The sequence below is a fragment of the Nematolebias whitei genome, chromosome 7, assembly GCF_014905685.2.
Source record: "Nematolebias whitei isolate Nwh7 chromosome 7, NemWhi1, whole genome shotgun sequence".
Classification (NCBI taxonomy): Eukaryota; Metazoa; Chordata; class Actinopteri; order Cyprinodontiformes; family Rivulidae; genus Nematolebias; species Nematolebias whitei.
The window spans coordinates 10163958-10180372 of record NC_056504.1 but is presented as its reverse complement, the minus strand read 5'-3'; the positions used below and the strand labels follow the sequence as shown (position 1 = coordinate 10180372).

Genomic DNA, 16415 nt, shown 5'->3' with positions numbered 1-16415 from the left:
CATAAGATATCTTTTTTTTTTTTTATGTATGTATGTACTGCATGTACTGCATGTATATAGTATTTATATATATGGCTTCTTTTCATGAAACTATAAAAAAATGACAGATATCTTATGTTTTTTTGGGCTATAATTGTAATTTTCTTTATATTATAAATGAGTTTTAGTTTGAAGAGCAGTACCAACACTCCTCCTTCTATAAATGTCATGATAATAATCTTTATGTGCTGCATTAAGTCTGAGCATTGTTTATGTTTCTGTGGAAACTTTAGCATGCACATTGATCTGTTACAGTCTGGATGTACATTGTTTAAGGATATTTATTGAACAGACTTTTTTTTCTTCTTTTCACTTGGCTGCTTTTGCGTCGCTGTGTTAAATGAAAAGTAAATATGAAATCCCTCAAACAACAATTCAAACCCAAACGTTGACCATAAATACTGAGAACGTTCCTGACGTCGTGCGCTCCTCTCCTCTGTTCCAACAGTGCTCCAGCACATGTGCAGGAGGCTTCCAGCGTCGCGTTGTGGTGTGCCAGGACGAGAACGGTTACCCTGCCAGCAGCTGTGAGGATCGCAGCCGACCCAACGAGCAGCGATCCTGCGAATCAGGCCCGTGTCCTCAGTGGGTCTATGGAAACTGGGGCGAGGTGAGACAAACGTCTCCTCAGCTTGAATAATATGGTTTTAGTCATTCAGCAGAGAAGCTCACATCCTCTGTTTCACATATGTTCATTTCCATACCCCCCAAAAAAGACTTTTGCTCTGTCTCGACTGAGATAAACCTCCTTTATCTGCATATCTGTAACAAAACTTCTGTCTTCAGTGCACTAAGCCTTGTGGAGGAGGGATTAAGACGAGGCTGGTGGTGTGTCAGCGTCCAAACGGCGAGCGTTTCAGCGATCTGAGCTGCGAGATCCACGACAAGCCACCAGATCGAGAGCAGTGCAATACTCATCCGTGCTCCTCGAGCCCTCACTGGAGCACAGACCCATGGAGCTCGGTACGCTCATAAAAAAATACTCTTTAATTTTCAAGCTCCTGTAGTTTTTTACTCGCAGACAGTTTGAAAGGGGCATGATGACTGTGGTGCTTTTGTACTGGAGATATTACACTCTGGTTTCTTTGGCCTTACCTTCAGTCCCCGCCACTTCCTGCTCCCTCCCTGTTTCCTGCGACTGTGTCTTCAAGACATTTAGAAAGTTCACGTTTGTTGCACTTGAACAGCAAAGGTAAAATCCCTTGTGAATGTGCCAAAAAGAGTAAATCTTTGCAGCATTATAAGCATAACAGGATCTTATTCTTGTCAGAAAGAAACCTTTAATAGTGTTGTATTAGTAGAAAAAATACAATTAAATCAGGATCGCTGTCAAAGTTAGTTCTGTATAATTTTGTTTTTGAAATAATTTATTAAGCATTAGGATAAATATATATTTTTGTCTTTTTTTAATCTTGTGTATATATATATATATATATATATATATATATATATATAGTATAAACCTTTGAAAATGGTTTATTTTGGTGTCTTAGCTCTTTTTAATCCCACATTTAGCCAGTCACCGTTCATATGCAAACACTGCTGAACTGTTCTTGTATATCAGGAATATATATTGCAAAGCCTTGTTCTTTATAATCCAAAGAATGTCTCACATGGTTCAGATATGAGGCGCTGCACTACAGTATTTAATTATAAATGTTTAGCTGCAAGCATTAAAAGCAGTACTAGTACGCACTGTATGTGCATCCTTTCCTTTTATACACATCTTTAAAAACGGACTGGAGGATTTAGTTTGTCTTAAGGCACATGTGCTTTCTTTTAATTTTCTAATAATAAGAAATTGTATTTTAATTATGCACCAGTAAACCAGCAGAACCATCACCCCGCTAAATGACGACACGTAAACAGAAATGTAAAATCAGAAGAGAAAAACGTATAAAATAATGTATCTCAATCAGTTTGTGGTAATTAGTACTAACTAATTCAGTTTTAGGATGTTTTTCCCACGGCGTGGCCAAACCTGTGTTTGAAAGTTTGAGAGTTATCTGCCCTTAAAGGTGTTTGATTCGAGTGTTTTATATACTATCTTAGTTAACGTTTGCTCTGTACAGTATTAGGAGTTTCTAAATGTTATTTTGTGCTTTATGGTCAATAATACCTCACTTGAAACAAAATATGACTCAAGTAGCCATTAAACAACAACAGCCTTCACTTCAGCGGTGCTTTAAGGGAGATTAAATGTGTAAATCAAAGATTCAGCACATTCTTTTGTATTTCTTGTCAGTTTGCTGTTTGACACAGTCTCCTCTGTGATTTTATTTCTTTTTATGAGTACAGTGTGCACTGATTAGATACAAAGTGTATCACAGTTTTGTTCAAAGAATATGAAACTGTCATTGTTAGCTGAGTACAGTAAGAGAAAGGGCTGTTTCATGTTCTTAACATGTGATTCCTGTGCCCACAGGGGACGTTAATGGAGCTCTTATTCTGAGACAGCCTAATGTGTCTACCTCAGTTTTGCTTAGGATTACCCCCCATGCTGTGTCTTTCTCCTCCCGTGCACTGGAGGGATTTTTGCTTTTTAACATGAAGCAAGAGTTGTGCAGTTAATGGCCCTAAACACAGATCTGAGTTGTGCCTTTCTCCTTTGTGTTTGCTTTCCATTTGGAAAATGGTCCAGAATCTGTGGTTAGGGGTACCTGCAGCCCACCCAGCCGACTAGTCTGTACTGTCATCACACCTTATTTTAAGGGCCTGTTAACGCAGCAGTGAGCACACTTTTAGCCACAAATCATTTACTAATGAGAACATCTGCTTTTAGTGGCTCCTATGTGTGATTATAAGGCGGTGCAAAATCAAACTCAGGTTAAAATACTGAAAAGAGAACACGTTCTGTGGTTAGTTACGTTTCATTTTCAGCACTTTGATTGATTTGTGGTCGATCATTGGGTGCAAATAGCTGTGCCGCACGAGCAAACACAACAACAGGCTCTTGAAATAAGGCGTCTCCTCTGCACACCTGGCAGTGTTGGTCTGTTTCAAACACATTTCTGTATATTTATGTAATTACTTGTATTTATTGTTCATTCATCATATTGTTGTCAATATTTAATTTCTTTTATGGATTTGTTGGATTTCCAAAAAACGTTTATGATTAAAGTGAAGTAGAGGTACTATGAAAAGCGTTTTTTTTTTTTTTTCATTTTTACTTGAATAAAACATTTAAATGTTTTATCACGTTTAGTGATCAGACAGAGATCGTCAAAGCTCAAAAACAGGGGAAACTGCTTAAAACGTGCCAGCAACTTTAAAAATAAAAAATAAAAAAATCTCACTATGGTTATTAAAATGAACACTGAGGTTGTTTTTAAAGGAATAGTTCTGATATTTTGAAGTGGATTCATTTGGTAAGGTTATGAACATTTAGTCTTACCTGCTGCAGATAGCTCTTTGAATGACCTCATTTTATAAAAGTTCAATTTTGACAGAAGCACATCTGGCGCAGCCTCGAGCAGATTTGTCTGCAACAATGAAATTTTTCTGCCAGGATGACGATATAATGCAAACTTTCATTTGCATGAACCGATACAAAGGTTTTGAGACAACAGTTGTTTTCAGACGATGAAAACCCACCCTGGTGTGTGTGTGTATATATATATATATATATATATATATATATATATATATATATATATATATATATAAAGACTTTGTAAGACTTTGTCTGATGGGAGTTGTTTTAAAATGGTGCATGCTCAATAATACAGGTAGAAAAATCTAACAAAGTTAAGGCAGGTCCTCTGGTCAGAACTGAACTTTTTCTCTACACTGAGCATGTTCAAAGAGCTATCTATAACAGGTAAGATATTATGTTTAAACCTATCCATAGAAACCCAGTTAAAAAAAACTGAACAATTATTTAAGCTCTGTATTTTAATGTTTATTTGAAAATCATCAGTGAGCACATTCAACCTATATGCTAATGCCCCAAAAAATCAAATAATAGAAGGCAAACCTCTTGTGAAGCAGTGAGTTATTCATTTTCAACGAAAATGCACGAATCACTGAAGAGTGTTCTTGCCACTTTATGTGGTCTGCTGACCTCTTTCCAACAACTGTGCCACCAGTTCAAAGTTATTTCCATCAAGGTAGATCTCGGTCCTGTTCAGCAAACTTCCCGTTTCATTTACTGTGCTCAGTCATCTGTAACACCTCTGCTTTTTCTGGGATGCTCGGTGACGCAAACACGGCTTTGTACTTGCCGTCAGCCTGTGGCCCTTTCTCGCAGGCCTTTTTTATTCAGGTTTAACGTGTATCTGTCGCCCCTGTGGGGGCCGGTGATGGTGGTTCAAATACGGGGAGGCATCAGCCAGACAATGCAGTGGTGTGTTTGCAGGTCAAAGGTTGCGTTTGATGTGGGGAGGGTCTCTTTCCCTGATTTTTATCCTATCATCACATGCAGACTTCTGGGAAATTATCAGTGATCCTAAGTAATAACAAAACAAGGGTGTTCAAAGGGATTCCCACACATTGGTAAAAATGTAATGGGTGGGGTGGGAACCAAGCCTTACTTTACTGGATTAACACATTTATAAATATATATGTATATTGCTTCAAATTATATTAACTCATAATGTGTTTGAAGTAAGCAAAACATGGCTAAAATACTTTTAAAAGATATATAAGGTATGTATCTAAATTGATGAGTTTGTGTTGAGATCCAGAGAATTTGGAAGATTTTCCCTGAAGCAGCATTTCCACAAAAAATACAAACAAAAAACTAAATGAAAACAGAGGAATGACCCATTATTTAATGAGAACTTAAGTCTGCTGGTATGTCAGGACTGTACATGACCGGCTTTAGTTATTTAAAACTTTTCTGGAAAGACCAATTTCATTCTGGGTAGTTTCATCTAAACCAAATCAAAAAGCTCTGCTGTGTTTTTGTTCCAGCTGCCGACAATAAAAAAAAACGCATCATTTTCAACTGGTTGGAGTCATTTCTGCTCTGAGACTGACAACAGTAAATAACAGCAGTCATAATCTTCTCACATGAGATAATACTCTTTATACACTTCATCCCCCCTCAAAAAAAAAAAAAAAAAAAAAAAAAAGCCAAAGCAACACAGTCAGAAGCTTTTTTTAATTCAAATTGAAGCACAACATTTTCCAAAAAACATTAACACAACTCCCTCAGACAGCTGTTGTTAAATAAATCAACTTTCTGACATAAATTTGTAATCATAAAATCTAATGAATAAAAATTACACTGCTTCCCTCTTTCCATGAGCGCTCTTCCTCCTCCTCCTCCTCCTCCTCCTCCTTGAATGAGGTGAGAGGTCACGGCGTGTTCCTGTCCGGTACAGGCCCTGGCAGTCAGGACAGAACCACACGCTGGGCCTTGGACCCGTTCAACTCTGAGCCTGTCGCATCATATCCATCCCCACGTGCAGCGCCCCGTTTGATTATAGGAGCACAGTGGAGCCAGCTCTGCTCCCTCCTGTAATTGTGTGTGTGTGTGTGTGTGTGTGTGTGTGTGTGTGTGTGTGTGTGCCTGTCATAATGAGTTAGTCATTGTCTGTAACTCGGTGAACCGGGGATGAATGAAACTGCTACCGGGTGAGCAGGCAGCCATTGGTCAACCTGTTCATGACATTTCCTAAAACATTTTGATGCCTTTTCACATTTTTACTGATGCCATTATTTTTCCACTTTAGCCTCATACCTTAGAAGCAGTGGTGTAGTCGACGTGATACGTGGGTATACAGAAAAAAGCTAGAAAAGCTGAAGAATTTCAGTATACCCACTTAAAAGTGTCAAGCGATACATGACATATCATTAGACACGTGTCACTGATATGTTAAACAGCAGTTAAACACTTCCGTAACAATCTATCTGTATGCAGCACTTGTTTATTACATTTGCTTATCCAGCGATTTACTGTATAATTCTGTACTTAATACTTGAACATGTTTTGCTTTGATACTGTTGTATAAAATCTATAACATGCTTTTAATACGAAGCCAACTCTTGTACAAAGTTTGTTGTTCATTTATTCAAATATTAACATCAGGGAAATTTAGAAATGTTCAATATGCTTAAAAATCTAAATAAATTGATGAGTACATTGTACTAACTGGCGTACTTTGGTTTCTAAACACAGTATACCCAGTACAAGAATGTAGACTGCGCCACTGCTTAGAAGTCTGTTTCAAACTGGTTAAACACGTAGTGGTGCCACTTTTGATTTCCATCCAACGTTTTGTGCTGCAGTGTTCAGCGTCCTGTGGAAGAGGCGTCCGAACCCGCAAGGTGAGCTGCGTAGCCGAGTCCGGCCGTTCGATCCCGGAGGAAAACTGCCTCCAGCTGTCCCCCAAACCCAGCAAGCAGAAGCGCTGCAGAGGTGGGCGATGCCCCAAGTGGAAGACTGGCAGCTGGGGGGAGGTAAAACACTCTGAACGTGCCACACAACAGTTTTATAAATTTAGTTCTCACGCTGCCAGGCATGTCAGCTTTTTTTTTTTTTTTTTTACTGCTTTCCACACGTTAATGCTTACCAGCTTGCTGCCAAGCGTGTCCACATGTTTGGAACATGTGTGGCCCTGCCTGGCAGTGTTTATGCCTAACTCTTAACTGAGACAGGGCGTCTTTTAGGCAGCAAACAGAGAGGTGGAGGTGGTGCAGGCCGGTGTGGCAGACACATGAACAGCTGTCTGGATGTGCACCCCTGTCTTTGATCTCACGCCCAGCCGATGTAATCTACTCCTCTCGTCTGCATTTCCCCCTCTTCCTTTGGGCCTCACCTTTTCCTCTCTGTCACGTTTTATCTTGTGACTGCTTCTACAACGAGAACCACATGTTCACAAAACGCACCTGGCTTCTCGTTTCTTCTTCATCTTCTTTCCACTCCCTTTGCTTCTCTTTCTCCCCCTCTTCTTCCGTCCTCTTTCTCTGAATTCCCCCCACCGCTCCGATCGCAGAGACACAAATGCGCGCCATACGTCAAAGAGAGAAGAAATGTTTCTACTAAGAACAGCTGTGAAGCAGGGCGCATGCCAGGAGCAAAGGATGCTCCTCCCAACACTTTTAGGCAGCAGTAAAAACATGTAGGTATTCAGAACTATAAAACAAAGGATCAAGTATTTAATCTTAAATTCTTTTAAAATGTCTCCATGACTGAATCTACGTTAAAGTGACCTGCTGCACCGGTTTGTTGTAATCCGGTAAGATGAGTTCACGTTTCAGGTGAAGCATCAGTATCTGTAAAGAGACTAAAAGAAGTTTTAGTTTCATCATAAAACAGCTTCAGTTAGTGGCTGAACATGTGGTGGAAGCATGCAGACTTTAACATCAATTCACATTTCTGTAAAACATGATTTAATTCATGAATATGAACATATAAATTTAGGTTGAAATCATTAAAGGTGCTCATTGCAATGCCATGAAGGTCAGTTTAAAAAAATAAATAAAGGAAACAAACCCACCCATTATTTTCCTCATATGGAATCAAATGAATTTTTTTTCTAAGCAAAGTTTATGAACAGCTGCCAACTACAACATATTTACTTACAGAAACATCTGGACAATAATTGTGACGTCCAGGGAAGAGCCATTCGAGAACAAGCAGTCGACATATTTACTCTCAGATTTGTTGGTTGATGTAATAAATGTAGTGCTTTGTTGACACTGAGTGCATACCTGCATTTCAGACATGGATATCTATATATTAGGAAAATTGGTGTGAACTCTTTCAAACTGCATCACTTGACATAGTTCAGAATAACTTTTGTATGTTTGACTTTTCAAAAAGGATCTTTAACCTTTATAGAATCCATATAAAACCCAAGATATCCATTTTGTGTTTACAATGTAAAAAAACAGCAAAAGTTAAGGATTTAATTTACTGCTTTGTTGCTCATTGAGTTCATAGAAACTTCTGCACAAATAAATGAGGGAACACGAACCAAAGTTTAAAACTTATCATTAAACATAAAAACTCAATGTGAAGGCTAAAGTGGTGTGTTGTCGTTGATACATCAATACATGCAGCCACGTCCAGGTAAAACAATAAAAACTACACAAAGTAATAAAGTTTCACCTCTGCTCCGGACAGTGTTCGGCTTCATGTGGCGACGGCATCCAGCGGCGAGAGGTTTTCTGCCAAGTCGGTGACCGCCGGAGTTCTCAGGAGAGCGGCTGTTCCCAGCGTTCCCGACCGCCGTCCAGCCAGACTTGTCGGGTCGGAGACTGTCCCGCTCGGTACCGATGGAGGGAGGGCGACTGGCAGCCGGTGAGTGGAGGAGACAACTGAGAGGCAGAGGCAGTGCAGTGTGTAGTTCTGCTGCTCGACCATGAGTGAACGTGCTCTGCCATGTGAAGTGGCTTCTGCTCGTCAGGAGGCCAGAGAGAGGAGCAGAGGAGGGGAGGGAGAAGGGAGACGAGCCCCGTGGACAAACTCAGAGCATGTCCGTTTTTACCCTTTCTCTCTCAAGAAAGGACTCAAGCGCATTTAAATACAACTGTGTGGGATTTTTACATATAGTTCTGTGTAGACTATAACCTGCACATCTGTGCAGCATAACTCTTAAACATCCACCGTGATGGACTTTAAACCAAACCATGTTGGAAATGAAATGTTTTTTCTCTCACATGTGAAGTTTTAACTGGGCTTTAGCAGAAAATTGTCTGCCAGTTACATCACACTAGAGCAGTCCTCATCATATGTTGCCAGCAGGCCCAACACGGCCCATATGGGTTGAGGTTGCCAGATAGGAAATGACAAACTATTGTACTGTTGCTTTAAAACTATTGTGTTTGTATCCACGGAAAGGAAGCAGAACTAAGTGGCTAAAATACAACAAAGAACCAATAGAGCATTAAGAACAGAACAGCAAACAATAAGACAAATAGCTGACCTAAAAAAAAACATGAATGTGCTCTGAGAATGAGTTGGGGAGGATTCTAAGCTACTACCACAGTCAGTTTTAGTCTAATGTCGGTGAAATTGGTTGTTAGAGTCGATTTTTGTGGTGGTTAAGGTTGATTAGCTGTGCAGCCATCTTAAATTGGAGTGACTCCAAAATTTAGAGTTGTAAATGTACATCTAATGATTACTTTATTACTATTTCATAAATATTATGACATTTAAATACAAAAAAATATAATACAGAGAATATAATCAACACAAATGTTCACTGGGGTGTCACAGCTCCAGCTGCAAAATATCAAAATATCTTCATGGAGTATTGAAGGATCTCCTTTCAATAGTTCATGAAGATATTTTGCTAACAGAGTTGACTGTAATGGTTAATGACAAAGTTTGAAACACAGATCTTGTGTGATCCATTAGTGCTCAGCGTCTGAGTTGGGGATGACTCTCAGATACAAACAAACTAAAACTTAACTCATCTGTGAGTTCCATGTAAAGTTTTAAAACTTTTTAAAAGCGTTTTAAAATCTTTTAAAAACACAATTTTAATCCCTGTCTTTCATCACAGCCTGAGACCTGCTCTTCACTTCAGTTTTATTTTTGAATAACTTTACTGTTTTAACTGTGTTTTATTCATTTTATGTGTTTTAAATGTTCTTTATTTTAATGTACAGCACTTTGTTGCAGCTGCAGTTGTTTTACAGGCCTTTATAAATAAAGTTATTATTAATAGATATTATAAATCCCTCTAGTGGTTCGAGTTATTTTGCTAACAAATTGCCATTAATTTTGCAAGTAAACTGACATAGGCTTAAAATCAACATCATTAAATAAATTTGTCTAAATACATCATTTTAAATTCAATACAGCCTAATTAGGCCTAAATCTATCATTATTTGTTTGTTTGTATCTAGCCCCTTTAACCATCCACCTCTTTTTTCTTTTTTTTTATTTTTATTTTTGATAATTAGCTTTAACAGTATTTTTTTCCCAACATAGCTCTCCAGGTGAAAATATATATTTTTTAGTTTAATGTTAGAAAACAGAAATAACCGTTACTGATCATTATTAAATGCACACCCGTATTAAATAGTTTTTCTAAGTTCACATTCACTGTCTACTCTCTGGAGCTGCATTCTTGCTCAATAATCCTCATTTTAGTTTTTTTTTTTTTACACTGGAGGCTACACATCTTTGTTAGAAGAGGAAACTGCAGCAGGAGTTTCTTCTTTACTGTGTGCACTTGATGTTTAATCTGGGTCACCAAGCAGCATGAAGCACGTTTCTGAAGTGAGAGCCTAATTAGCCGAGAGGAGGGTGTGGAAGGCCCGGCCTTTGGGTCCCAATTATCTTCTGCAGGGGATTAAAACTGCTCAAGCAGCAAGAGTTAACAAACTTAGATGTTTTCTTAGATCAAATGCTTTGTCTATGAACACTGTCCTTTCCTTTTGCACACTTATTTTGTTCACTTGTATCATAACTGGATGTAAAAATGAAATATTTTTATCTGAGCAGCTGGAGCTGTGACACCTCAGTGAACATTGGTGTTTATTATATTCTCTGTATTATTATTGAGGGAGGCCGGTGGAACAGTGAGGCTACAAGGAGCAGAGGTCACAAAGGTGCAGGACTTCAAGAACTTGGGGTCCACTGTCCAGTATGATGGGGAGTGTGGTAAAGAGGTGAAAAAGAGAGTCCAGGCAGGATGGAGTGGATGGAGAAAAGTTTCAGGATTGATTTGTGACAAAAGGGTGTCAGCAAAGGTTAAAGAAAAAGTTTACAAGACAGTGGTGAGACCATCCATGATGTATGATCTGGAGACAGAGGCACTGACAAAAAGACAGGAGAAAGAACTGGAAGTGTCAGAAGTGAAGATGTTGAGGTTCTCCTTAGGAGTGACAAGGATGGATAAGATTAGGAATGAGATCATCAGAGGTACAGCACAGGTTGAACAACTGGGAGATGAAGTTAGAGACTGAGATGATTTGGACATGTCCAGAGGAGGGACAGTGGGTATACTGGTAGAAGGATGTTAGAAATGCAGCTGCCAGGAAAAACACAAAGAGGAGACATATGGATGCAGTTAGAGAGGACATGGAGGCAGTTGGAGGGAGGACAGAGTGAGATGGAGGAGGATGACTTGCTGTGAAGAAGGAAACCCGAAAGAAGAAGAAGAAGATATTATCTGTATTAAATTATATGTATTTAAATGTCATAGTATTTAATAAGGATGCACGATATTGGATTTTTGGCTGATATGCCAATATGTTAAAACTTATTTAGCCAATAACCAATACCAATATTTTTTTCTCCTAGACCTACTTTTCATTCAACCTTTATTTATACAGGTGCATCCCATTGAGCCTCAGGGGTTCGTTTACAAGAGAGACCTGGACCTAGACCTACTTTCAGAGACCACATAGCTTCCTCTGCTGTGGAATTAAAATACTACATTATTCTGCATGGTCTTTGTCAGCCTGGCCTGCTACCAAATGCAGATGCCAAAAAAGAGGGCTGAAAATTATGTAACACTTTATAAATATATAATATATATAAATAAAACAACACCTTTTATATCGGTGAGTTATTTTGATGGAATGGCCGTTGTCTGATATTTAACTTTGTCGCTAATATCGGCCGATACTGATGCCATGCAAATAATTTTGTGCATTCCTAGTATTTAACACACCTCAGCTAAGATAAAATATTACTGTAGCTCTATGATTTTCTATTAAATATTCAAGGTCAAGGGTCTTTATTGTCATTCGCATCACATGTGGTGCATGAGGTGAAATGAAATGGGGGGAGTGGTGGCGCAGAGGTTAGAGAGGTGGGCTTGTGATCCGAAGATCGCCGGTTCACGCCCCGGCCCCGACAACATCAAAATTGTGGGTGGGGTAGGTGAAACACCCACACTTGCCCCCACCCTCATTCGCCCCACTCTGGGCCCATGAGCAAGGCCCTTAACCCCCACCATGTGCTCCCTAAAACAGGTCTCTCTTGAAAATGAGTTCTCGTGGCTCAATGAGACTACCTGTATAAATAAAGGCTAAATGAAAAAAAATAAAATAAAATTGTGTACACAGGGTCCCAGTTACATCCAACAACAGCAAAAGTATAAATTGTTAAAAGAAAACAATAATAAAGATCTAAGATGTGAACTAAGAAATACGCTAAACACTTAACGGTGCAAAACAATACGCCAAAAAACAGCAGCACGAACATGAGTGTGTGTGAGCAGATGAGGACGAATGAATACAACAACATGAAATAATCAGCAGCCAGAGATCAGCAGCATGGATAATCAGCAGCACATATCAACAATCAAAGTGGTGTTACAGTGATTTTTTTCTGTCCCTGTAATAATCCTGATTAGGGATTCATGAGTCCAGCAGCTTCAGGGTAGAAGCTGTTCCTCAGTCCAGTGGCCCTGCACTCAATGCTCCTCAACCTTCTGCCTAGTATTGCAATCAACACTACATTTTGTTATCTCTTAGCAAATGTATGTGTACATGTTTAGCTTATAAAGCATGCAGTCTGCTCAAATATGTTGCCAGTAGCTGAATGGGTTAAAGTTAGTCTTACATGGACGGTATTATTTCCTAAAGTAGAGGGTTGTACTTAATGCCAGACTTTACGTGAGACACTTTGTTGGCTAGTTGTGCAAACATTTACGTTGTAGAAGCAAAGTCTCCTCAGAATGTGTGTTTGTTCTCAGCTCAGGTTTTTCATTTTATCTAAGATTCGTATTCCTCATTTTTTTTCACTGCTTTGACATTTTGTTACTTTTCTGGTGTGGTAAAAGTATTGAATAGTCTCTGCCTTCTTGCTGATCCAATGCTCTGATGATACTTTTACTGATGGAAGAAACTCATCTTTTTTCTACAAGCTGTGCAGCTTTGTTTTTTTAATGAAATGTGTCATATATCTCTGACTCCTATTGTTTTGTAGCTGAACGGTATCTGAGTTTCAGTCTCGTCTCTTCAACAGTGCAGTGAGTCGTGCGGATCGGGCCACCGAAGGCGAGCGTTGCATTGTGTGGATTACAACCAACAGGAGGTCCATGAAATGCACTGCATGAACCAGATCAGACCGCCAGACATGGAGAGCTGCAACACACACGCCTGCGAATTAATCTGGATTACCGGGGAGTGGACGGAGGTGAGCAGGCTCCCAACGTGAACACTGAAGTTGTTTCATGAATGTAAAGTGAAAGTCCTCTCTCCTCCAGTGCTCAGTCAGCTGTGGTCAAGGCTACCACCAGCGTCTCATCTCCTGCAGTGAGGTCCATGTGGAGAACGACAACTATGAGTACGGCCACCAGTCTTTGTCCGACTGTCCTGGAACCCCCCCAGAGAGATACATGCCCTGTAATCTGGGCCAGTGCCCACCGCCACAGGAGTGGAGGGCAGGAAACTGGGAACCGGTGAGTGAGTCTCTGCTCCTGAATACTTTCTAGTCGATTTCCAGTTGACTTTAAAGTTTTTGTTTTGGCGGAAGAGCTCATAATAGTTTTGTAAAATATATAAAATATGAATTGACTGGTTGACTGATAGGCAGCACGGTGGCGCAACTGGTAGAGCTGCTGCCTCTCAGCGAGAAGGTCCCTGGTTCAAACCCCGGTCCAGGGGCCTTTCTGGGTGGAGTTTGCATGTTCTCTCCGTGCATGCATGGGTTTTCTCCGGGTGCTCCGGTTTTCTCCCACAGACCAAAAACATGCATGTTAGGCTGATTGGTAACTCTAAATTGTCTCTAGGTGTGAGTGAGAGAGTGAATGGCTGTTTGTCTCGTTTGTCTCTATGTGGCCCTGTGATGGACTTGCGACCTGTCCAGGGTGTACCCCGCCCCTCGCACAGTGATTGCTGGACATGGGCACCAGCGACCCCCGTGACCCAAAATGGAATAAACGGGTAAAGATAATGGATGGATGGATGGTTGACTGATCTGCGATGGACTGCTAAATAAAAACAAGAACAAGAAATGAAAATAAAATGGTTTAAGTTCTAGTACAAAATTAATTCATGATTACAAAATCACAAAAAAGTGGCTTTTAGTTATGTAAACTTATAATGTATTACTTTGAAGTTAGCACCCTTTGCTGGACTAAACAAGCATTAGGTTTTATTTGAAGCTCTGGGTAAAGAATCGTTCATGCGCAATAATCCAGGAAGAAAATCCAACAAAGTTCAGTCAGGTCCTCTGGACGGTTTCTTTTTTTGTTGAGATGTTTCATCCTTCATCCAAAGGACTTCATCAGTCCAAGGAGCCACAACAACAAACTCAGTCCCACAAGCAGCACAGTCACAAAGTGGACCAACCAGTTTGTCTGTGATAAGATGGTTTCTGGGGCCCACCCTCTCCCACATCAACTCCTCTGAGGCAGCCACAGCCAAAGTGGTTCAAAACACCAAAGTTCATGCTCAATAATCCAGGTATACATTCAGCAATGTTCAATCGGATCATCTGGACGAGTTCACTGATAAATCTTTGTAAATATAGTAGAGTGCTGTGTGAATGGGTAAATGAGGGCACAGGTTGTGTTGTAAAGCACTCTGAGTATCTTGATAAGATAGAAAGGTGCTGTATAAGTACAGTCCATTTACCATTTAATTTACAAGCTTGAGATTTCAGGAACTAAAATAAACAAAGAAAATCTGCCCTTTATCTAGTTTTAATTACAGATAAATCCATCCTCAGGTCAATTATAGCACATGAAAAATCATTTGTCTGTTTGTTTACCAAAAATTATGCACTGTTAAAAGAAATTCAATCATCATAATTTTATAACCAAGAAGTTCATTGGTGACCTAATGTCAGACCTTGTAGCTGCTAAATGAGCCCAAGTTATAATATTTCCACCACCATGACGTTGATATAGTGTGTTTGTGCTTATTTATTTTTTATTTATAGCTGCCACTGTCCTCCACTTCTGAACATTGTGTCCCATCATAAATGATGAGCTGTGAACTGGTTAAAAGTGGCTCTCTAACCCTTCCCAGACTGATGAGCTGCAACACCTCGTTTAAAATCCCTGCTCGTGGCTTTCATCTTTGGGACTGTGTTGAAAGCTCTAATGGGTTCAGACCAGCAAGCTGCCAAAACTGCTTTCATGAAGGGTCTCCTGTTAGGCATCATTAAACCCAGTGTGCCCTGATGTGGCACGCCATTTGGACGCTTGAAACCTAGAAGGATGCGCACATCACATTATGATGATTTTCCAACATATCCGTACAGGTCAGTGGCAAAGTCAGTGATTTACATTAAAATCCACTGGTTTAATTTCTCAAAAAGTTTTTGTTTTTGTCTTTAATCTGTCTCATATTTTGACAAATGGACAGACTTTATGGGCAGCACGGTGGCACAGCTGGTAGAGCTGCTGCCTCTCAGCGAGCAGGTTACCCTGGTTCAAATCCTGGGGGCCTTTCTGAGTGGAGTTTGCATGTTCGCTCCGTGCATGCGTGGGTTTTCTCCTGGTTCTCCTGTTTCCTCCCACAGACCAAAAACATGCATGTTAGGCTGATTGGTAACTCTAAATTGTCCCTAGGTGTGAGTGAGAGAGTGAATGGTTGTTTGTCTCGTTTGTCTCTATGTGTCCCTGTGATGGACTGGAGGCCTGTCCGGGGTGTACCCCGCCCCTCACACAGTGACTGCTGGACATGGGCACCGGCGACCCCCGCAATCCAAAAAGGAAGAAGCGAGTAAAGATAACGGATAGAAAGACTTTATACATTCCAGACAGCCCTCATGGCTTATAACCAAAAGCTTTACGTCTGAAAAAGTTAATCTGACGTGCTTGACAGCAGCAGCTTTCTGCTACTTAATCTTTAGCAGTTTTATTCACGCACTGCTTCTTGAAGATCAAGCATAATGTGCTTATCTGAGGTTGTTTTGACTTTATTTAAAAAGGTGACGTACAGTATGTCCTGATAGGTTCAAGTACTGAAAACGACAGCTTCATCTGATCATGCATGCTGTTTATCTATCAAAAGGAACATTTATACACTGTGTTACCATTCTTCTAAGTTCATTAATTTCCCTGATTATTCTTTATGTTCGGTTAGAAAGAGAAGCGGGGGGCGTCCATCCAAACGTTAAAAACATGATTAGGATTTGGACATTATTTTATGCAGATCTTCTGCTTTTCTTTTTAGAAATAAGCTTATGAATAGTTAATGATATGTTTAAAGTGGGGCAGCACGGTGGCGCAACTGGTAGAGCTGCTGCCTCTCAGCGAACAGGTCCCTGGTTCAAACCCAGGTCCAGGTGCCTTCTGGGTGGAGTTTGCATGTTCTCTCCGTGCATGCGTGGGTTTTCTCCGGGTACTCCGGTTTCCTCCCACAGACCAAAAACATGCATGTTAGGCTGATTGGTAACTCTAAATTGTCCCTAGGTGTGAGTGAGAGAGTGAATGGTTGTTTGTCTCGTTTGTCTCTATGTGTCCCTGTGATGGACTTGCGACCCGTCCAGGGTGTACCCCGCCCCTCGC

The 16415-nt window shown here is 40.2% G+C and overlaps 1 protein-coding gene across 1 annotated transcript in view; it reads left to right on the top strand.

The window, feature by feature from the left end:
• The window catches only part of LOC119412260 (A disintegrin and metalloproteinase with thrombospondin motifs 9-like), a 63757-nt gene that overhangs the window by 40284 nt on the left and 7058 nt on the right, over window positions 1–16415 (top strand). The window contains exons 27-32 of the mRNA XM_037679245.1: window positions 488–649; window positions 826–1002; window positions 6274–6444; window positions 8114–8290; window positions 12920–13090; window positions 13161–13355. Of these exons, the coding sequence (XP_037535173.1) occupies window positions 488–649; window positions 826–1002; window positions 6274–6444; window positions 8114–8290; window positions 12920–13090; window positions 13161–13355 (1053 nt within the window). The remainder of the gene's footprint in view (window positions 1–487; window positions 650–825; window positions 1003–6273; window positions 6445–8113; window positions 8291–12919; window positions 13091–13160; window positions 13356–16415) is intronic.